The sequence below is a fragment of the Musa acuminata genome, chromosome BXJ2-3 (assembly GCF_036884655.1).
Source record: "Musa acuminata AAA Group cultivar baxijiao chromosome BXJ2-3, Cavendish_Baxijiao_AAA, whole genome shotgun sequence".
NCBI classification, from domain to species: domain Eukaryota; kingdom Viridiplantae; phylum Streptophyta; class Magnoliopsida; order Zingiberales; family Musaceae; genus Musa; species Musa acuminata.
Genome location: NC_088340.1, coordinates 7,491,614 through 7,515,448, shown reverse-complemented (window position 1 = coordinate 7,515,448; position 23,835 = coordinate 7,491,614). Strand labels below are relative to the sequence as shown.

The following is a 23,835-nucleotide window of genomic DNA, read 5'->3' as shown; positions in this document are numbered from 1 at the left end:
CGTCCACCCATGATTCGCCTGCTTTCCCTTTGCCGCACGTCAATTTGGCATCATCTCAGGAATCGAGTCGTCCTGCAATTGCGTGCTGCATCGGATGTCTCTCGACGTTTCGAGTCGCATCACATCCGGTTCGGTTCGATTGCAAGTCTAATCTTCGTAGCAAAAGATTATAACGGTTTTCAATAGAATTTATTGCACCGGTATATTATATATTCCATGGGATGAGCCTAATCTTATCCGTGGCCGACCACCGCATCCAACGGTGAGGATTTGCTCTACGTGGCTTCATCGCGAGCACCCCACCTCTCCATTGCTCCGCTGCCGCCCACCTTTTCACCCGTCTTTGTCCCTTCACCGCCTCCCCTCCCCTTCTCAGTCGATAACACGTCAGCAAAATGCGAGTCACAAAAAGTTGAACCGAACCGACTCGAAAAAATAAAACACTTCTTCGGACTGTTTCTGGCTCGCCGGTTTACCTGCCATGCCATTGATCAATGGAATGGCAGTCCGTGTGGGTCCCACGTGGGGCCCAGTTTTAGCGTCAGGTGTACGATCAGGTAACGATGCGAGAGTAGGGAAAACATAGGAAAAACAAGAAAAGAATCGTTCGGGATCGTAAAACGTTACTACTTCCTCAAACGATCTTGTTTCCACATCTGGAACGTTGATTTGTGCGGACCCCGAGTCCGATGGATCCATGATGGTTGGATCTGAGTAGGAAACGTACAATGATCGGAGAGGATCCTGGCTCGGGAGGGAATACCTTTTTAAACGGACCTCTGCCATCTCCTCGCTATTATTTATAAACAGTTTCTTCTCCCCCCCCCCCCATCTCTCGCTGTTTTGTTCGCTTTAGTGGCTGAACTCGAAAGGGATTCCACCGGATTTCCGCGATTAGGAGTCGGGAAGGGCAAAAGCTTTGATCCTTTCTGTTGCTAGATTTCGTGTTCTTTCGGATCTCTTTGGGACGGGTTTGTGGAGTCGGAGCGATGTTGTCGTCGTCCTCGTCGTCGGCGACGGTCCGGGTGGAGAAGGCCACGAGCGACCTCCTCATGGGGCCAGACTGGACGTTGAACATGGACATCTGCGACTCGGTAAATTCCGACAACGGGTGAGCACCCTTGATGGAATTTTGGTTCCTGATACCTTTTTTTATTTATTTAGTGGAGCTCGAGTTCTGCTTCTTTCTGCTAGGGTTTCTGTGATTGGATGGGTTTTTTGCGGTCTGAATTTGAAACTTGGGGTTCGAATAGGTGTTCTGTGACTTGGCTTTGATAGAGTCGAAGTTCTGGGGTTTTCTGTTTGCAGGGCTCTGAAGAATTATGTTTGCTGACACCGATTCTTGCTCGGTTTGGGTTTCTTAGGGGATGTTTGATTTAGTTCTTTGGTGTTTTCTTGTTAAGTTGGGTTTTAGTTGCACCTCTTCCTTGTAAGCCTTCTTTTATTTTAGGAGACTAACAAAGAGGCAAAATTTTGTTTAGTTGTTTTATTAGCTTGGTTCGCAGGAGATTTTGATCAAGTTGGCTATTTTGTTCTCTTAGTGTATATGTTTGATTTTGAAGCTCCTAAGTTTCTTAACTATATGTTGTCGATTTTATCCTGTAAATCTCCGTATGCCCAAGAAATAGATTATATCATATAAAAGTTTCATCAGGATGTTCGACTAATTTAAAGTTGGTAGTCCTGGTGGTGGACATTTCCTGGAACTATTGTAAACAAAAACATTATAGTAATTTTAGTTGTCCGCCTGTGATTTTTCTCCAAAAGACGTTGGTCACCTATGATCATGAGGGTTCAAGGAAGTGGCTTGGCAAGATGAGGTGCTAGATTCTGGCCTCTCAAAGTGGAGTAAGTTGACTGGCCACGGTTGAGGTGTGATCAAGGAAAATGTGCAGCGACCAGTAAAATTTTTTGTCATTTATGGGCCATTTGGAAACGTTGGGTTCAGTTTTATCTCCTAGTTGATGTGCTTCTTTTATCTTTAGCCTTTTCCATCGTAATGATGTGTTTTGTAAGATTTTTATCTTCTTTAAGTTTGGTCTTGACATGAGGCATGTAATCATTATCTTCTCCCTGGACCATCATGTACTATTTGTGTCCCAACCCATCCTATTAAACCAGAACAACTAGCCCAAAATGTTTACGTATACCCATCAAACCCTTATAATTCCATTCAAGCTTCTACTCACTTCCTATTTCCTATATAGGACTAAATTAGGTATAACGATCTCCTCCACTTATGGGTTTGACATCCTCATCGATGACCATATAGCTCAAAATCAAATCTTAACATTGGTTCACATCAGACCTAGTCTAATTATAGCTTCATGCCATGATGTACCCTCTAGTTTCATCCATGGCTAATCTTTTTCTACTCGAGTCCCTTATTATGTCCAATATTAGATTGGCTCTAACACTATATTATCATGACTTGACTTGATGTGACAACTAACTTGTTGAGCCTGAACTATTGATCCAAAATGTTTAGGCCTGAGTTTAATTAGTAATACAACAATCAAGCACTTGTAAGTTCATTCAAGTTTTTACCCACTTCTGATATAGAGACTGAATCGGGGCAGTACAATTTATGTGGGGATATTTTTAATTGTTTGTCCATGTTCTTATACTATACTCTTTTGAGGGAATAAAGTATGCTATGATTCGAAGGACATATTTGAGAGAACTATGTTTTATAGTCTACTTTGTTAGCAGTGCTTTCTATATAACCTTCAAGCTTATGCCAATTACCACATGATTTTTAAAGTGATCCTTAAATGATCTCTAGTTGAATTTGATGTATAGAGGTACCTTTGCCCTACATCGTCTACATTTTTTTTCTCATCCCTTGACAAAAAGATGACTCTTCCTTTTTTATGTACATTATAATGGTTATATGTGAGACACTTCAGTTTGTCTTAAGAATTTCAGATCATAAAAATATACTTCTTAGTGTTTTCCTCCTACTCTCCTATTTTAGTATAACTTTATGCTATGAGTTTATTGCATTTGCCTGTATTTAAATCGAAGTTCCTAAAATTCTAGATTATTTACAACTTCTTGCAACCACTAATAAGGTATAGTGAATCAGGCAGGCTAAAGATGTGGTTAAAGCAGTGAAGAAGCGCTTGCAACATAAAAATCCAAAGGTTCAATTTTTGGCTTTAACGGTATGTGGAAGTTTACAGATGTTAATCATATAGAAAATTTTCAGCGTATTGTTCCGAGTATGCAGCCTTTGCATGTAAGGTTTATTTATTTTTATTTCTTATTGGACGGTGAGAAAAAATGAATTCTAAATGAATTTTGTAGTCACTTATGGTATTATTAGTGGACGTATTTGATATTTTTTGATTTGATTGGTTTATCAAAGTTCCATTTGCATGTTGGAAATATCTGTAATATTGTTGGACTCACTTTGGAGGAGTCTACTTTGAAATCTTGAAAGTTGTCCCAAGTACTTAACTAATGTTTCAATATGATCTTTGCAGCTGTTAGAGACAATGATTAAGAATTGTGGTAACTATGTGCATTTTCAAGTAGTTGAACGTGAAATACTGCAGGAGATGGTCAAAATTGTCAGGAAGAAGGTCGGTTCTCTTTTTCAATTATCCTTGAGTGTTGTTGATCAGCTATATCTTGTTGTTTAGTTATTCATTGTGATTACATGGCTTTTTTCAGTCTCTAGGTACTGAATCTATATAAGTTTAATGTGTATTGTACTTCTGGCAGAAGGATCATTTTGATCTTGCTCTTTATTATTATATCTGTGATTAAACTTGTTTTATTATTGCATTTATTCTTTTGGGGTACTACTATGTTCAGTCAATATTTTGAATGTAAATTTTTTATACAATTACAGCTCTAAAAAAATTTGCATGGTTACCTATGATTAAATAAATGACAAGAAAAAAATATGAAAAGGCTTTTTTGGACAGTATGACATGCTGTACACTAACTCATGGAGACTTCTTTTCAAAATTTTTCTGTGAAGCTATAGAGGAGCTGTATACTCTGTATCATTCTTGAAGTTGTGAAGTTTTCAAAGAATACCTATTGAGCTGTTCTGACCAACTAAGCATTTATATACCATCAGCTGTATGAAAACAATGTTGTATCTCAGTTGAAATTTATAAGATAGGGTGACCATGACACCTTTGAAGTGTAGTCATCCATCTAGGGGAAGTTTAATGTGTACTTATATAAGCTACTAAAAAGGTCATCTTTATATCATCAGCATGGTGTAATTGGCTGGCAGTGACACAGCATGGTATTTCAACATAATATAATAGGTGCGGATTGAAAATGCATGACTTATAAATTTGCTCTATATATATGTGTGTGCATCTCAAGAAAATTTAACTGAAGGACTGATCAAATTCACCAAGTACAGGATATCAGCTTGAAAATTAATTTTGAGGCTGTTTTATTGTTCACCCCAGTTTGAATATTCCTAAGCAGTATTTAATCAAGCTCAGAGCTGACCACAAACTGTTTGGTTAATTTACAGGAAGGCATTTGTAACTCTGATCATAATGAATCAAAATATTAGTTGTATTTCCTTAAATTTTAGACACAATAAATTATTATATTTAAGGTTTTGAATTTTGCATGTTGGCTGGCAACTGGTTTGGTCCATGTCATCAGCTGAAGCATTTGCCAAGGTCATGCCTACAGAGAACTCGAGCAGCAAGTGTAAAATAAAAAATGAATATGGTGCAGATGAGGAATGTAGTTCATCTTGGTTGAGCTTACTTCTCAGTCAAAATAGACAACTAAGCTAGCAAGAGAAGAGAAGTCCCTCATGCATATATAATATGTATCAATAGGGGGATGCTAGTATCATGGTGGGCACCTGAAATCCTTCATTGGATCTAAAACTGATTTTGCACTGATACTGAATAATTATATGAAGTTTTTGGTATCATGGAATCCTTAGGGTATTTATTGGGACAAACTTGTTCAATTATTTTAAAATTATCTCGGCCTTGTATTTGATTATGATAGATTTGGTTATAAATCATAATTTCTTTACCCAATAAAGCATGTACCTTTTTGTTTCAACAGACTGATATGCAAGTGAGAGACAAGATTTTGGAATTGCTGGACTCATGGCAAGTAGCATTTGGTGGGGCTGGAGGAAAGTATCCTCAGTTTTACTTGGCATATGCTGACTTAAAGGTGTGTTTGTTACTTTAACTCATTGTTCAAGTTTTCTTCTCTTTTTCTAATGATAACTCATATGAATGAACATATTAACATACAACAGCAGGCCATAACGGTGTGAAGAGTTCTTTTGTTTCCTTGACTGTCTATTATTCATTTATTGTTAGGTTGGTTGAAATTTGCATGAAAAATATCTTTGTGGATATCATGGTGTAGGCCACTGTTATACATTGCACAAGATGTTTACTTTTATTCTGCAAGCAGAGTGTAACTTGTTATGTGTATAATAAGTGTATTTCTATTGGGCTTAGTGCTATATTTGCTTAAATGCACCTCTCTGCTTACACATGCAAAGAAAATAAGACAGTGTGCATGAATCCTTCTTTTCTGTTCTTTTTGTTGGTAGACATTCAATATTTGGACTATTTCTTATGGATACTGTTCTAAGTTGTTAACATGGCAATACCTTATTTTATTTTTGGGAAAAGTGTTGTAATTATTTTTGTACAACTTGTGTAATTTATGCAGAGATCTGGAGTGCAGTTCCCAGAACGCTCCTCTGACGCTACATTAATTTTTACTCCTGCTGGACATGCAACAAATGAAACCACTCATCCTCCTATAGGGTATGGGATGCCTAGCAATTCTGCTTTAAGACTGGATGAAGCTATGGCATCTGAGATGGCAAAATTGAGGTATCTTTCTCTTTGTTGTATTCTGTAATGATGGAGCTGATATTAATGTTTTCTGCTTCCTTATTTTATGTTCTCCCGTTGGTGTTTATGTTTGCTTATCCAATAATTGACTCTGTATCATTATAAAATCAGTTTATCAGATTTGGCCAGCATGCAGAGTGTGATGGAGCTGTTAAGCGAGATGCTGAAAGCTGTGAATCCAAATGATCGCAGTGTATGTTTCTATTATCATTTTATCCATGCTTATTCTTTCAAAAATTTGTATAGTTGGCACTTTATATTAAGTTTATCTTTAATTTAGGCTTTGTGTTTAAGTTGATATTTTTACTATCTTTAGGCTGTTAAAGATGAAGTGATTATAGATCTTGTCAACCAGTGTCGCTCCAACCAAACGAGGCTGATGCAATTGATTGATTCAATCAGGTAGTTTACTGTTTGATTATGAATCTGTACTTTATGATTAGATGGTTAAAATATGAAAGTTCCATAATCATTTAAGATGGTGTCAGGTGAGGTTTACCAGGTCTTGTTTCCAACTGTGAGATTTTCATCAAACATTGTTCTTGTTCTTCTTAGACAATTTTTTTCTGTAGTGTTTAGCCATAGCCATAATAAGCTTTCTCCAGTCTCATATGTAGAGAAAATTCTACTTACTGTTCCTATATATCTACTAGCAATCTTGCATGTGGTCGTGCTTTTTTGTTCCATATGGAACATTTATACTCATTCTTTGTGATAACTTTACACAAGGCATTCCCTCTGGTCTTCGTTTCTTCTGCCAGTATGATTATTTAACTTGTCGTAGCATCATCCGACTTGATGTCAACTTCTGAAATTTGGTTAATGTGGAACCTTGGGGATCTTATTGAATGTTGTACCTGTCTTTGATTATACCTTTCTGCAGGAAGTAACATTTCTTATGTTTGGAGTAAATTCTGAAAAAATGGTACTTGGCCATGTTTACAGGGATGAGGAGCTTCTGGGTCGAGGCCTTGAATTAAATGATAATTTGCAAAGTCTACTCGCAAAGCATGATGCAATAGCCTCTGGTTCACCTCTGCCAACTGAAGTATCTGAATCTATCACAGAGCACGATGCAATAACCTCTAGTTCACCTCCCCCTGTTGATGTATCTGAATCTATCACAAGTTCAAGGACTCCTGTTGTACCTCAACCTGCAGCAATAAGTTGGTATGATGATGGAGAGGAAGACGAGGATGATGATTTTGCTCAGTTGGCCCGCAGGTCACACAGACTCACCTTCACATACTTGAGTAATCAATATCCCTGTGGTTAAAACCATATTTGTTCTTCTGCAGGAACTCCAAAAGCAAGCCATTGGGTGGTGATAGCAAATCTGCTGCAACCAGTGGTCATTTGTCCTTGCCAAACCCGAGTGACATTATCCCTTCAACAGTTGCATCAACCATGGATGGAGCATCATCCTCCGAGGCAAGTAGCGAATTGACACTGCCTGATCCTCCAACCCCAGTGAAGACTGCCACAAAAGAGCAAGATATAGTCGATCTTCTCAGTATTACCTTGTCATCAAACCCATCTCCTCCCCATACTCCTTTAACACCTCCAGTTGTGTCTGACCAAAATGGATCTCCGCCAGTTCCCTCAGCTGGACAAGGTTATCCTGTAAACCAAGCATACATTCCCCAAAACAGCTACACTGCACCATGGGCTCAAACCCAGACTCATTCTCCATCTCCACCACGTCCACAACCTCAACCCGAGGTGTTCTTGAACTCATCTGGTTATCCACCTCCACCATGGGCTACTTCTGATGCCAATGCCAGTCCCAATTCCAATCCCTTTGTACCAACCACTTACCAACATCCTGCACCCGGAGCTGGTGGATTTTCCGCTACTTACACCTCCATGCAGACTTCTCGCCCTGTGCAGTTCTACAATTCATTCGGCCCGAGAGTCAATAATGTCCCAACGACCAAAACACAGACAAATACCAGCCTTGGGCACAAGACAGGGAAGCCAAATTCTCCTAAACCTTATGTCTACACTAACAGGTTATTCGATGATCTGCTAGACTTGCGAAATCCCAGTACAGGTCCGAAGACAAGCAGCCAAAATTCTACATTCTCCGGCACATCCAGCCAAGGCATGATAAACGGGAGAAAATAAAATATTTTTCTATGGTACTAATTTGATTTATCATGGGCAGCTGGGAAGTTCCTTGCAAACTGTTTTAGGTTTGTGATGGTGTTGTACATTTCTAAATCCAACTTATAATTGGATTGTATTGTTGGTGCTGTGGCTGCACCAAAATCATGATAGGCAAACGTGAATGTATATAAACGATTGCATACTTTGCATGTTTCAAGATACCACTTAACAATCTAAAGTTCACCGGTTGTCTTTTATCAAGTCTTTCCTCATGTTCTTTATGGATTTTGTTGTGCATTTCAAATAATTTTGTTTTTGCTGTAATTATTTAAACTCATTTGTGAAACTAATTTTGCTCGCTTTTAATTTGTGAAACTAATATATATATATATATATATATACACTGATGTACACATCTGTACTAAGTTGGGACCATCAATCAATAACGATCTACATCTTGCAGGTGTGCATCAGTCACCAAAAGCCGGAAAAGAACCTCCGTTAATGACAAGATGAATGGCATGGTTAATGTTCTCCTTCAATCCAACGACTCTCCAACACACACGTATCTTCGACTGGTGGTGTAGAATCTCTGTCGCAGCGTGTGTGGTGTCGAAGCACGTGGCCCAGCCAGCACAGACGTACGAAGAAGCCCGCCCGCCCCACCGAGCCATGCATGCACTCACAAGGACGAGTCAAGCTTTTAATAGTGTTCTTAATTACTTGTTTCTTCTCTTCCCTCGTGATGTGATGCATGCGCCACAATGTCGACATGCTCGAACCCACGGTGGTCTTGCAGCCCCGACTTGCTCTCCCCAAAATGCCACTCTCAAGCTCTCGCACAAAGAGGAAGTGCACACGGCACGCAAGAATGAAGACATCATGTCCTCATCTGGGTCCCATCATCCATCTGCCCCATTCGATCTATGTCCTCCTCCTCCTCATCTGTATTCCAGAAACGCCCTCCGCGATCCCAACGTCACTGCCTTCTTTAGATTCACTGCGACGTGGCTTTCTTCACCGTCATGGGCATTTGGGTCTCTAGCGAAAGCTGTGTTGAAGAGGCTCTTCCCAAACGGTGAGCCTTTTGGAGTCGCTTCCAGGGTTATACATAACACGGGACTCCTAAAAAGGAAGACCGAGGTGGAGAGAGGAATACCGCGCGATGGGTGGCATTTGGCAGGAGGCAATCCATGTGGTGTTGGGTGTGATCATGAGGAAGAGCTTCTGCAGGTTGCATGAGGTGAGCCACATGGCGATGGAGCTCATCTCCTTGATCTCCACCGTGCTGCGGTTCTCCGGTGTGGCTCTCCGGAGCCCGGTGCCGGTTCCGGCCAGGTACTCCCCACTGTCGTCCATGGTGGCCAGGCACGACAGGTAGCAGAAATCTGGGTGGGTGGTGTTCTACTTGCACTTTGTGTCTCTCTTCTGGATTGAGATGAGGAAGGACTTGTTCCCCCCTTTCATCCGTTTCCACTTAAGCTCTTCTTCTAGGGTTCCTCTTCTTCTTCTTCTTGTTTCTGTGGAGCTTGAATAAGTGGTATCACTCAAGATGGTGCTCACATTCCATCTTTCTTTCATAGACATATTATATTTGTTGTTGTAATTTTACATGTACATGAAAAAAATTAAGACATGTAATACTGATGCTTAAGGCGTAAATGTTGTTTCGATTAGTGTTAAGCTATATAGATCTAGTTTAGACATGTGATCATAGTACTAGCAAATCTACCATTTTAGATCTAGATATTGAATGCTGTTGTACACAGTACTTGCTGGAAGCAGTGGCATTCATGAGTTGCTGAAAGTTTGGTAAGTTGAGGCTAATAAGAGTTCATGAACAGCATTCGATGATGGGAAGAAAAGTCTCGAGAGAAGCTTGTGTGTTAGACTAGGCAGATCAGCTTGTTGTTGATGCTTCGTATTAGGATTTCCAACTATGTTTCTTAGTCGAAGACTTCCCTTGTGTGACCATCGAAGGCACCATTCAAGTATTACAAATCCTTACTTGGATGTAACTGGGAAATCACTTAGCAAAGCCATTAATGTTATCAAAGAACAGCATTCGATAGCATACTTGTGATGATGTAATTGTTCTGTACCCACCAATGCTTCATATAAATGGCTATTAGGAAAGCAAGCTCAGATGCTCGTCTTCTTACTCCAAATGCAGTAAAATCCTCTTCTTGCAAGAAGGACTCTTTATGGCCTTCAACGCATGTGTGCTTTCTCTCCTTCCCCATCCTCTACAAAAGTGTCTCTCTTAATGCAGATCTGCCACATCCACACCTTGCTCATGCAATCAAAAGCATTTGATGAACTATAATATGCTTTGGATCAGTTTTAGCTACAGGAAAATTAGTAACATGCACACCTTGCTCATGAAATCAAAAGCATTTGAATGGAACAAGATCTACAGGAATACTAGTAACAGGTCAGCATGGAAACAAAACAGAACATTTGAATGCAATGACAGTCCAACATTTACATTGCAATGAACAAGTACTGAAACCTTTGATTTGGGACTTGTAGATTCCATTTAGGAAATGAACGCTCAGTGAATGTAGAACAGAGTCAAATACAAGGCTTCACAGATGCTCCTTGTCATGTAACAATATTACAATGATGCCTGGATTGAGGGTGCAGTGGACAACAAAATGTCATTAGATGTGTCATGTTTAAGATTATAGCTGATCAATAGCAAATAAAAAAAGATCAGTTCATTAGGCCATTAGAAGAAAAGATCAAGTTATCGGCTTAGACATTATCGCAAATGCTTTCATAACCTAGTGAATGATGATGAGAAGCATAAGATCATGGTACTGGAAATTGTAAGGTGCTAATAGAAGTTACACCAGCAGACATGATAGGTAGAATGACAAAGAATAAGAAGATTGAGAAGTAGCAGATGATCATGAATCAAAGATTGTAAAACTAGGAAATGAAGATTGAACAGTTTCATTTTTTTTCAATTTAATTTATATTTTTCAACACAAATGCAAAGAGGTGAAGCCATTTGATTGTTTGGGTATTTATCTATGTGCTGCTACTATGTTAAGAGGTCAAGCCATTTGTATTAGTTACAGAGGTTATGCAGCCAATGTGCATTAGAGTGTATTTGAGGGACTACTATACTACAAACCAAATCCTAAGTTTATGTTTGTGTCAATGATCATGCCATATCATTGAGTTTGGTCGAGTGATGTTTTCAATGTCATAATCATTAAATGGTTCATTTGTTCTTTTTTGTTTGTTTGGTTCATTGATTTTGATTTTGTTTCTATTCTTATGTTAACCTATTGACATTACCGAAGAGTATTATTGAAGGAAGTCAAATCACACCTGTTTTATGTTTATATCAGCTTGTAGTTGAACCAAATATTTGTTCCAGATAAGTTGCTGATTGTTCACAGAGTTAATAGTTAAGTGCATCTACACAAATATAGATATATACTTATTTTTTTGTATGTTTGCATGCAAATACTAGTGTTTTGAGTGATATATTTGCATGAAGCACTTGTCTTTGACTGTTGTCTTTTCTCCATGCCACACTGAGAGAATATGCTGAAGAAGCTCTACGACACCCAAAATAACACAGAAGTCTCAAAGTATGAGAAACCTGATTGTTTTGATCATCACTAGCAGAAGTAGAAGAAGGTATAGTTAGATCGAACGCAACATAAATCTGATAATTGGAAGTTAACCTAACCCAAGATTCCATTGTGTGGGTGAGAGAGAGAATGGACGAACACCGTACTTTGACATTGACAATGACAATAACTTGTAAGCTGATCTCCTATCTCTTGTCCCTGTGAGATTCTTCTCGTGTGGTTTCGTTCGCTTCTCTTCAAATCATCCAAAATTCTATATGTTTAGACTGATCCGGATGTGATATTATTGAAGCTTGAAGATCAATGTAATTGAAGCATATGTTTAGACTGCTCTGGATGATGTGTTGAGATTGAAAGTATTTTAAGATTTCTAGAGTAATTGTCTCTCAAGGATAAAGAATGTTAGTAAAAAAAGAAAAGAGTTTTGTGTAAGGAAATCTTGATAATTAGGTTTTGTTCTTGCTGTACTACTTCACCAGACCATCACTGCCGTTACCGTCCCCCTTCTTACCCACCAGTCCCTGGACGTACGCGTTGTCGAAGGTCGTCGGCGAATGGTTGCCTCCTCATGGTGGACAACGTGCTTTCATCGGTCTGGCGAGGTCGCCGTCGGTGGCGCTCGTCTCATTTAGAGCCGGCTTCTGAAGGAGGTGCACCGGGAGGGGCCAAGCGTGTGGGCGCCTGAGAGGACGACCAGTTCGTTCGCGGGCTGCCATTTCGAGGCCGGGTTGTTGCTGCTGGCGTCGCTCTTGCTTGCTGTCCTCGAATCCCTTCTTCCTAATTGCACCTGATATGACGGCCCTCCCTTCATCTCACAGGGAGATAGAGAGAGAGAGAGAGAGATGGCTCCAAAGATTGAAAAGGAAGACTCGCCGCTGCGACCGAATCCCTCGCCGCGACAACTAAAACATCGGCGCATGACACCGCGCTTCTGTTGCAAGCAGAATCAACAGCAGCTTTGATCCTGTCGATCGCGTCGAAGCCCCTCACAGAGTTCTCGTTAGCCTTTGCCGTCTTCTCTCCCATGAACATAGACGTGTCATCCAATCGAATACATCCATCGCAACCCTACATGCAAAATTGCAAACACCAGAAGATAGAATGCGACACATCATCCTAAACTCACCTATGTCTTCTTACGTTCACAAAGCAATCATGGAAATGTAGTCGGAGCAGTGAAGCACCCAAGCGCGGTTCTTGCGCGATTGCTTCCTCTACCACCATTCTGATGGTGGACAGGGCTTTCGGGCACACTGCATCATAGAAATTAGGGTTGAGCCATGCTCTTGCTGTGATCTACGAGGCAAGAATCACAGTTAGACATGCTAAGAGGCTGTAAATAGAGGTTACGACTCATGATCTAGAAGTTATAGATATATTCTAAGTAATGACCCATGATCTAGAAGTTATAGGGTAATTCTTACACCTAACTAAATCATAGATGACATGGGTGAAGTGAGATAATTACCACTATATCCTATAAATAGAATCATAATTCATAAAACAATATAAAAAAGAGTATGCATTTAGGAATATAAGTGTTTTATGTCTTACCTCTTATTTAAATACTACATCCGTAGTTCATGAAACAATCATAGTATTCTGTTTTTATCGTTTCTTTCCTCCTCCATCCCCAACACAACCAGCAAGTCCGATGTTACATGCAAATCAAGCTTCTAACAGTTGCTTAAATACCGAAGGTGAAACATCTTAGCTTGCTCAATGATGTTAGAATAAGAGAAGCGGAGGGTGATCTACCTGCCAAACTGGTACTTCTTGAAGCTACAGGTACGCCAACCTTGATGATTACACATTTGTAATTTTTAATATGTGATGAGAGAAAAGACTGAATGAATCTACAGATATAGAATATCTTGAGTATTTTGATAAAGAATAGATGAAATCTGTATTTTAAATGTGTATTGGTGTAAATTATATTCCAAAAGTTCATAAATATTTTGTGATAAATTTGTCATTCTAATATTGTTTATATTTATTCAAAAGCGAATACATATTTTTTATTTAAATTAATAAGTAAATAAATAAAAATAAATGAATGAATGTATGTATGTATGTATCTATGTAATATTAATAAAAATTTTGTATGGCTCAAATATACAATAAATAAAAATATAATCATATAAAATAGTCTTTTAAAATAAATAAATAATAAATATTTACCTTATAGAAAATATAAATTATATTAGTTTCTCACTAATTTATTTTAATAATTTTATAATTTTATATAAAGTTACAGGGTATTTTTAATTTTAAAAAATTATATTAGCATCTCACAAATACTGAAATACTAATGCTATAATAGGGTAGCCCGCATTTTCAAATCAAATTTCAGGTCAAATATAATTTTAAAAATATCAAACGTTAATTCACATTTAAAATATGTATTGTTCCTTGACTGCATCCTATCTCCTTGGCTTATGCATTTAACTAACAATCAACCCTTTTTTCTTTGCATGGAAAAATATTTACTTCTCATCAATTAGGCCCAAATACTCATAAAATATTCTCTCACTCTACGGAATATTCTCTCTGGTAATCCTCACTTTCTACTATTTCGTTTCAAATACTTAGGTGTCGAAAGAATCGATACTAGATCGGACATCCGAAGCCTTCTTGATTATGTCTAGAAGGTTTCTTATACTTACACACATTGATAACAACCAAATGAATTGATCCATATCCTCCCTATCATTACCTTTTCCTTTTATTTATGCTGAGTGAGAAGAGTTTATGATACTGAATATTGTGTTGAGAATTAGGCTCAAATACACGACATTTAGCTACTAAATATTGTGTTGAGAATCTTTATTGCACTAATTGTTGGGCTGGCAGCTCACAGATTCAGTCCATAGTAGACTTGGGCAGGCCACAGCCCACACCCCTTCTTAATCTAACCCTAATTAACATTAGGAGGGGTGTGGTGGCTGCATTTTGGAGGTAAAAAAATACATAAATAGGATAGGGAGAAGAATAGAGCCACGGGATTCCAAAGAAAAAGAGGAAAACAAAGCAGAAAATGAAGAGAAATAAAGGAAAAAAGACAAGGACAACGCAGAGAGGTTGTTCTCAATCATCTAGTAGTGTTCTCATCTCATGTTAGATCAAATCTACAGTAGACTCTTGCCGTGATTACTTGGGGAGGTTTTAGATATTGTGGACAATGACGTGATCCTTGTATCTCAGTTATTAGATTGTTGCTAGGGTTTAGAGCAAGAGATTAAGATTTGTATATTCATTATTCTTATAGTAGATTATCTCTAGTTTACCTCATGGTTTTTACCCTTCACATTTGAGGGTTTTCTACGTATATCTTGGTGTTCTATTTGATTGTGCTTCCATTTAATTCCGCTGCGTATTATGATCTTTATATCCTCGTCACTAGTATTTATTTATATACAAAGGTTATTCTTGTTTATATCCTCATCACTAATTTCTCTGACTTATCATACATTAGTTTGATGTTTATATCCTCGTCACTAATTTCTCTGACTTATCATACATTAGTTTGAGAAGTAAATTAAATGCCATAATATCCACATAAACTTTTCTAAAGAGTCCCAAAGCAACAGCAATCTGATTTAGGTTTTAGGAGAAAGAAAACAGTCATGAGGCAGAGATTGTTTGGCTGGGGATGTTACCTAAAGTTTGATATGACAACATGTATGATTGAAAGCAGAATCAATTAAACAACCAGCTTTGTTAGCAGGTTGTAGTTTCTTACTCCATATAGAGGGATTCGACCTATGTGTATCAGCAGTGAGGAACTTCTTGGGCTTGTAAAACAATGGATTCAGGCCTGACCCGATATCGGCCCACTACGAAATAGTGAAGACAAAATTCGATCTAAAATCATATTTTCGGTGGTCAAAATGTTTAATAGATCAATAAAAGCCTTATTTTTCGCAACACATGCGTATGCATCCAACAACATCTTCAAACGGATGGAATTCACTCACTTTGTGGGTGGGAAAGAAAATGCTAAAGCCTGTGTGGTGTGAGACGTGGACTTGTCGTAGTTCGATGTCATGTTCTATGGAGCTTTCATGGGTGTGAAGTGGCCTTTCCCTTCACCATCACTCACTGTCCGCCAAGAAGCTTTGGGAGGGCAGCAATATCGACCCCAGAATGGTCGTATGTTGTTGTCCATATCCAACAACGAGAATAGTATCATCATGGCAATTCCATTTGTGCCGGCTAAGCAAGGAGAGCCACACACACTTCCTATCAGAGAGAGAGAGAGAGAGAGAGAGAGAGAGAGAGCATTTTGGACCCTCACGAAAAGCTTCCCCTCTTCAGTTACATGAAACATGAGGTTGCTCTCTTCACCTCACCCATGGTGGGATCGTGAATTGGGGCAGTGGCCCCATCTCTTAGGCACTGGCTAAATAAGGTATTGTTTGACTCTCTAGGGCATTTTTGACATGGTCTGATGGCCGAATGTAGATGTGTGTAACACACAAAACGTATGTATCACTTCAATATGTGATAGTCAATGCAGCTTTGGAGTGTCTTTTCATCTTTTCATAAGTAACATCTAGAATGCAAAGTTGCAGAGCAAGCAGGCTATGCGCATGGCTGTCTTTGCTTGGTCTCATATTTTCTTCTCTATGGATGTCTTTTTCATCTTTTAGAATCATCTTTTCCATGTGTCACAACAAATATAAAAAGTCAAACCCACCTTTCAAGCAAGAATGCATGATAGAAATTATAGAGCTTCTTTAAAACCATGGACACAGAAGATATCCACCCCTCACATAAAGATATGGCTCAATATGTAGTTCAAATTATTGGAGCACATTCAAACATGATTTCTCCTTTTGTTCAGTGTATGGATATCACATGGCGGAAATCATGGCAGTGAAACTTCTCATTGTTACATGAAGCTCTTGATGTTTGACTGACTTATACAATGACTATATTTACTTTGATCTGATTCAGTTTTTGACTGACTCTACTAGATATGCTGCTAGATTTGCTGTGATGTGTTTCCTGATCAATAACTTGATTTTCTTTTGACAAATTCTTGTTGTGGAGGCTCAAACAATTAAATGATTTGTGTTCCTTTATCAATTCATATCTTGAAATCTTAATTTCAAATCAACCATTACATTTTTATATGTTTCCATAACAAAAGTATATTAAAATCGACTCAGTCATCATGAGGACATATAGCAACTCAACGTGAGTATCAGCTTCTATATCTACCTTGGTGGATGATAGCTGATAGAATTAATAGAAACAGATAGGATATATAGATATATACATATATATAAATACATATATATATACATATATACATATATACATATATATACACACATATATATGTATATAGGGAAAGCCTGATGGCCACAATAATTATAGTTTGATGATGAACATATATGATTGTCATTTCTCATCTACGGTGATGGTCTCTGAATCAATTTTCTCCGAAAGCATCACTCATGGGTCCATTTCCTGGCCGCCTGATCTTGACATAGCAACGACAACGATAGGAGGAGGGGAACACCAGCAACGGCGGCAGCCAAGCCTCTCGTGGTCGGCCGCTCTTGCCCCTCCCAAAGGTCACGGCTGCCGTTCCGCTGCTTACGGCCGGCATTAATGGCGGCCGCTGTAGGTGTCACCATATGATAGTTCCACCATGCGGCCGCTGTTGGTGTCACCACATGATGGCTCCACCACTAGCTCACATGCCTTGCATGGTTTCAGTGGCAATGCACTCACTCACGCATGCATGAGACTGTTCGCAGGGCGCTGTTGCTGTCAGCTTGTGCGCTACTTGCTCAGTGCATCCGTGCAATTATTCTGCAGCTGAGATAATGCGAGTCCGAGGTCGCCAGAACAGGATCGGATCAGCAGAAATACGTACCAATGCAATGATGAAGGTTGGATGAGTCACTTGGGAAGAAAAACTTTATCTGTCAGTTCATTTTACCTTTCTGAAGAAGATGAACAGAATCACGAAGATGTTGTTGCGGAATGAACACCTCATGGCGTTTAGTCTAGTGGTTCAAGTGTCTGCAAGCTCCGAACTCAAGAATAACATCAGCGTTGCTGATGTTAATGTTTCGTTTGCTGTGATGGATTGCTTCAGGTGAGTTATTACATATGATCACATCATCAGTGGCATCGTAGTTGTACGACTGTGGCTGTATGCCTTCGATAAGTCACAAATCATGCAGGTTCATCTTCCAATGAAGCTGGGTTATGCGTCAGTGCACACTTTATCCACTGTCTCGTGTTGGATAAGTTTCTTTCTTGAGTGGGATTTCTCAAGTGCTTCAAACTTGGATTAGTCCATGCTCAGCATGGGAGGCGTGTCCCACCAGTTCCTCTCATATCTATGTTCCCTATCATGCACAGGAACACATCTCTCTCTCCAACCAAGAAGGGAGAGAGAAAGGAGGAGGAGGAGGAGGAGGAGGAGGAGGACAAAAGGAAAAGTGGAAAGACGGAATCCATTAGAAGAGCAATACAAAAAGTAAAGAAGAGCCCTCACTGACTGAGGATGAAGCCAGGAACTCCAGGTCAACTTCCATGAAATGACATGAGAAGAAAAAAAGAAGGTTCTCCATAAGCTTGCTCAGGTCAAAGGAGGTCTTTTGGGAACACATTGCAGTCATCTAATCAAAAGAAAAGCTTGCTCTACTATTGCGCCCATGATCCAAGGAAACGCAGTGATCTAGGATTCATAGAAGACCACTCAGGGGAGGAAAATTCGGGAAGATGCTTTCTCCGAGTCGCGGCAGCAGGAACAGGCTGTTGTTGCAGTATATCCGCCAGAAAAATGGCGCCATGGTGGGTCAAGATTCCCCACCAGGTGCTTTTGAGTGGCCTTCTGCGGCATGTACTGATGCTGAGCCTCACTGTTCTCCATTGACTGTGCTGGTGAGTGCTTGACAATGCGCGGTCTCGCCATGGCTCAGCTTTCACAGGTCTGCAAGCAAGAGGAGGTCCAGCATGGGCCAATATCTTTGTCAATGAGAGAATAGTCAATTCAAGGAGATGAGGAGTTGGATTTTGTCCTCCATTATGTGATTCCCTTTCACAATCTCTACTTATATATACATATACATATACATATACATATACATATACATATATATATATATATACACATATATATATTTTAGAATTTATATATGTATATATTCTATACTTAAGATTTAGAGAAATGAATATGAAAATAAGTTATTTTGAGCGATATTTGTGATTTTTCCAACTTAAAATCATTTATATGATTGGGAATTGAGAATCTTCATCTGTTTGCTCTATTATATAGGAAACACTATCAAAGAATATAAAACCTTGGCTTCTTATTATTTATATTCTAACGTGTACATGGAGTTGTTCACACCAAGCGTTGCATTTTGTGCCATGTAATTATTGTAGTGCCTCGAAATTATCAATCATTTATGTTCGTGTCTTCACATGATCATGCGACCTTAGACGGATCCCTCCAACTGGTGCAATTAATGGAAGATCGATAGGTGACAAAAGCAATAGCTGGCAATTACAAGTACTCATCACAACAGTGAAGAATACTAGTCATCTGAAGTCCTCTTCACGATAGAGAAACAACAGTGTGCCTCCGGATGTGCCAAAGATGGGCAAGGATCCCATCAGACGAGGACAAAGAGATGAATCACAACGCAAAAGCTTAAGAAGATCACAAGGCAAAATGCGTTCATGTCCACCGTCGAACGTTTGTTGCATCCGAGTAGCTTATTTAAGTGCTGAGCTCCAAAGACCTGGTGCTCGGTGGTATCCATATCTCAGAGCTATCTTCTTCACCTCCTTTCTCTCTTCTCCATCTTTCTCCGCCTCACCATCTCTCTCTCTCTCTCTCTCTCTCTCTTGCTCAGTCCTCACAGATTGATCATTTGAAGTCCACCGTACAGCCGAAAGTTGTCGAGCAGTAGCTGAAGCTTCAAATGGATGACAAAGGCTACACAAAGGATGGATCAGTTGATCTCCATGGCCGCCCTGTGCTTGCTTCTCAGACCGGGAGATGGAGAGCTTGCGCCTTCCTCGTGGGTAAACCCAGCTACAGAAGCTGCACTTGAGGTGAGAGAGTTTCTGATCATGGAAGATGCTAAGTTTACAGTTCGACGTGATTGCAGGCTATGAAGCTTTTGAGAGGATGGCCTTCTACGGCGTGGCCTCAAACCTTGTGGTGTACTTGACGACGCAGCTGCATGAGGACACAGTCTCGTCCGTGAGGAACGTCAACAACTGGTCCGGCTCGGTCTGGATCACGCCCGTCCTCGGCGCTTACATCGCCGACACCTACTTGGGCCGGTTCTGGACCTTCACCATTTCCTCCCTCGTTTATGTACTGGTAAGAGCCGATACGAGAGCCTCAGCTATTCCTAGATGAACTCAGCACTGTTTTGCCATGGACTTCCACTACTGTTTCCTCCCTCAAATATGCCATAGTTTTCATTAGATGAATCCAGCATTGTGTTAGCATGAGAGGCAGCGATCAGATTCCTGGTGAGGTTTGGGTTTGATTTTGAGTTGTGAGGGATGAGCCAAGTCTTGGATGATTGATTGATTGGACTTCGAATCCTTTCTCGCCACTCTCCACTCATCTCGATGGTGAAAGCTGGTGGTCTAAAGGGACTCGGTTGCCTCATCACATCCTCGGAAAAGATTGGATTCTGTTCTCTTGAACGGTAATGGGTAAAAGAAGAGGGCCACTACCAAGAACACTAACTGGTGTTGCTGCCTCCCACCTTTTCCTTTGTCCTACCCACACTTCCTTTTCTCTCTGTTGCAATGCATTATGTGAACCAAAATGCTTAATGTGAATTGTTTCAGTAGAGGAATCTTTCACAGTAGACGACATGATGCATCACTTTCCCAACCTGTGCTGATGTGATTTCCGCAGGGCATGGTTCTCTTGACAATGGTAGTTTCCATCAAGTCGTTGAGGCCGAGTTGCACTGACGACGTCTGCAACAAGGCGACGCCGTCGCAGGTCGCGTTCTTCTACGGGGCCCTGTACATCCTGGCGGTTGGCGCTGGAGGGACGAAGCCCAACATATCCACTTTCGGCGCCGACCAGTTCGACGACTTCGACCCCCACGAGCGGACGCTGAAGGTGTCCTTCTTCAACTGGTGGATGTTCAGCACGTTTCTCGGCGCCCTTATGGCCACGCTCGGGCTCGTCTACGTGCAGGAGAATGTCGGGTGGGGCGTCGGGTATGGCATCCCTACCACGGGGCTCGCCGTCTCACTCGTGGTCTTCTACATGGGCACTCCCAACTATCGACACAAGGCTCGGAAGAGCAATAGCCCGGCGGCGGAGATAGCCCGGGTTTGGGCGGCGGCCATTGCCAACCGCCGGCTTAAGCTGCCCGACGACCCGGCCGAGCTCTACGAGCTCGAGCCGCAGCATTACTTGCTCACCGGCAAGCGGCGACTGCACTATAACTCTTCCTTCAGGTCACGCCCTCTTCTCGTCTTCTGCTGTATCCATATGATCGTTCTACTGTGAGAAGCTGTTCTTAGCTTTTTCCTGTTCTTTTGGGATTGGATCCACTACAAAGTGATGCAGTGTTTTCTGAGTTCCTTCATACTGGGGATAGCTGTAGGGGCACTTTAGAGGGAAGTCATTTGATACACCATTCTGCACAACCCTGTTCAGAGTGGCCTGTGAGTGGACTTCTTTGACTTCCATTCCAAGCTGGCCATATCTCCATTGTGTCATGGAGATCGAGAGTAAAGACGAGACATCATGTCAAATCACTGGCACCATCGTCGATCTACATAGAAGCTTAAACCTGCAGAAATGTCTGTTCATTTGCATTGACGATGGCAGATAATCCTGTTAACTGCCACTGTTGTCTTCTTTACAGGTTCCTTGACAGGGCAGCCATTAAGGAAGCGGCCAAGCCATGCACAGTGACGCAAGTCCAAGAGACGAAGCTTGTGCTGGGCATGACGGTGATCTGGTTCGCCACCCTCGTCCCCAGCACCATCTGGGCCCAGGCGAACACGCTGTTCGTGAAGCAGGGCACCACAATGGACCGCCGCCTCGGCCACGGATTCCTGATCCCCGCCGCCTCCCTCGGCAGCTTCATCACCGTCTCCATGCTCCTCGCCGTGCCGCTCTACGACCGCTACTTCGTGCCCTTCATGCGGCGCCGCACCGGCAACCCCCGCGGCATCACCCTCCTGCAGCGCCTCGGCATCGGCTTCGGTTTCCACGTCCTGCTCACCCTCGTCGCCTATGCCGTCGAGGTCCGCCGGATGCACGTCATCAGGCAGAGCGGCGTTGCCGGGCTGGGGGACGTGGTGCCCATGAGCATCTTCTGGCTGCTGCCGCAGTACGTCCTGCTCGGCGTCGGCGACGTGTTCAACGCCATCGGGCTGCTGGAATTCTTCTACGACCAGTCGCCGGAGGGCATGCAGAGCCTGGGGACGACGTTCTTCACCAGCGGCATCGGCGTCGGCAACTTCCTCAACAGCCTCTTGGTGACGGTGGTGGACAGGGTGACGAGGGCGGGAGGGGGGAAGAGCTGGATAGGGAACAACATCAACTCATCGCACTTGGACTACTACTACGGCCTCCTGATGTCCGTATCGGCCATCAACCTGGCCATCTTCGTGTGGGTGTCGAGCAAGTACAAGTACAAGGAGGAGGCGTTGGAGGTGGCGGAGGGGAAGGTGGTGTGCCTGCAGATGGAAGGGAAGGTCATGGACGCCCCTCCAGCTTCACTTGGGGTTCAAGTGTGACACCGTGCTGGACTACTATTATGCGTAGATGCCAACTCCTCTCTCTTCTTGTACTAATCAGTGTGCAATTATTTCTGTAATCGAGAGTCAAAACCACAGGACTTATATCTGAGACTAAATACCAAATCTTGTCTTACGTAGTTGGATACGACTGACATCATAAAAAAAGAAGTGTGAGAATAGGCAAACAGAGTGCATCCGATGAGGTGTTTTATGGCATACGACTCATTTGGGAGGAAGTAGAGCACAACTGCTAACTCAAAGTGAAGATGGATGGAATGATGATAAGAGATGTCTCGAATTGCTTGCAATATGGTGGAGCCATCTTAATTATAATCTAAACCTTATCCGTTGGGTAAGTGGGCACAGTATAAAAGATTGATTCATAGATACAACACAATCATGGAAGCCACTTCCCACCTCTTCAAGTATAAGAAAAGGACACATTACAAGTTGTAGTGTGATGGGAGAATGGAAGCTCCTCTTATCAGCTCATAGCTGAAATCCTAAAGGTTAAGAACCTTAGAATACCCTCAGTCAGTGTTAGATGGGCCAAGACAGGGATAGGGTGAAGAAAAGTTAATGACCAATCCTTAAGAAGTCATTACCCACCAAATAAGAATCAAATCATAAGTCTTTGATATTGACAACCGGGTCAAATGCACAGGAAAACCTTGGATCCCAGTTGGCTCGCATCTCCGTCTCTCTTTAATTATCTGCTGTAAACACAGACTCGAGGAGATCTCCCCGAGCCTTTTGCTTCTTATCTAAAGGACCAAATCTTCGCTTGAGTTATTTGTGAAGATGCTTTTGATTCTTTTTCCTCGAGGACGAGGACAGGAGGGTATAATATAACTATACATGGGTATTCAATATTAGGGATGGAGGAGTAAAAAAATGATAAAAACTAAATACTTACCAGATATTTTCAAGTGTACACCCACCCTCTTGGTTCAGTCCTATTTATAGGACCTAGTAGTAACTACCTTATTCCATCATATCATCCATGATTGAGTTTGGTATAGAAACTACCCTATAACTTCTAAATCATGAATCACTACTTAGAACATATCTATAATTACCTGGAATATGATAACTACCTAGATAACTAAAATCCAAAACCAAAGGAAGATACGAAACCAACATATTCTTCAGCATGATCAAGAAAACTTCTACCCGAGCAAAGAAACATTACTATTGGTGATGGAGCTGTAATATTCCGTGGAGCTGGAAGAAGATGCCCAGCTCTTAGGGAAGTGATGAGGATAATAATGGTGACAAGACTCGGGCTGACGTCAACTGCCCCAAATGACGCCTCATGCCTCGATCGACCCGACAACACCTAGTCAAACGGACCAGAATGGCGACCGAGACGCATTAACGTCCTGCTCAGGCCAAATCCTTCACGCCACGCCAACACCGCTGTCAGATGTGGCCGGGAGTACGATCCTGCTCCCTGCAAAACAAGCACA

The 23,835-nt window shown here is 41.2% G+C and overlaps 2 protein-coding genes across 4 annotated transcripts; both read left to right on the top strand.

Moving 5' to 3' along the window:
- Window positions 1-827: 827 nt before the first annotated feature.
- On the top strand, window positions 828-8,249 carry LOC135607177 (TOM1-like protein 6). Its single transcript, XM_065098781.1, has 9 exons — window positions 828-1,111; window positions 3,089-3,167; window positions 3,489-3,587; window positions 5,065-5,178; window positions 5,692-5,858; window positions 5,991-6,072; window positions 6,196-6,281; window positions 6,825-7,103; window positions 7,178-8,249. Exons 1-9 carry the CDS (start codon window positions 990-992, stop codon window positions 8,004-8,006), a joined length of 1,857 nt encoding a protein of 618 aa, XP_064954853.1. The 5' UTR covers window positions 828-989; the 3' UTR covers window positions 8,007-8,249.
- A 10,979-nt stretch (window positions 8,250-19,228) lies between these two features.
- On the top strand, window positions 19,229-22,499 carry LOC103977794 (protein NRT1/ PTR FAMILY 5.1-like). Of its 3 annotated transcripts, none has more exons than XM_065098780.1 (5): window positions 19,229-19,384; window positions 19,486-19,657; window positions 19,744-19,961; window positions 20,514-21,070; window positions 21,484-22,499. In XM_065098780.1, the coding sequence occupies exons 2-5, from the start codon at window positions 19,555-19,557 to the stop codon at window positions 22,361-22,363; spliced, it is 1,758 nt and encodes a 585-aa protein (XP_064954852.1). In that variant the 5' UTR covers window positions 19,229-19,384; window positions 19,486-19,554; the 3' UTR covers window positions 22,364-22,499. The 3 variants fall into 3 exon arrangements, with proteins under 3 accessions (XP_064954852.1, XP_018679456.2, XP_009391687.2); XM_018823911.2 differs by lacking the exon at window positions 19,229-19,384 and having other exon boundaries at window positions 19,389-19,657; window positions 20,514-20,726; window positions 20,805-21,070; XM_009393412.3 differs by lacking the exon at window positions 19,229-19,384 and having other exon boundaries at window positions 19,389-19,657.
- Window positions 22,500-23,835: the final 1,336 nt, after the last annotated feature.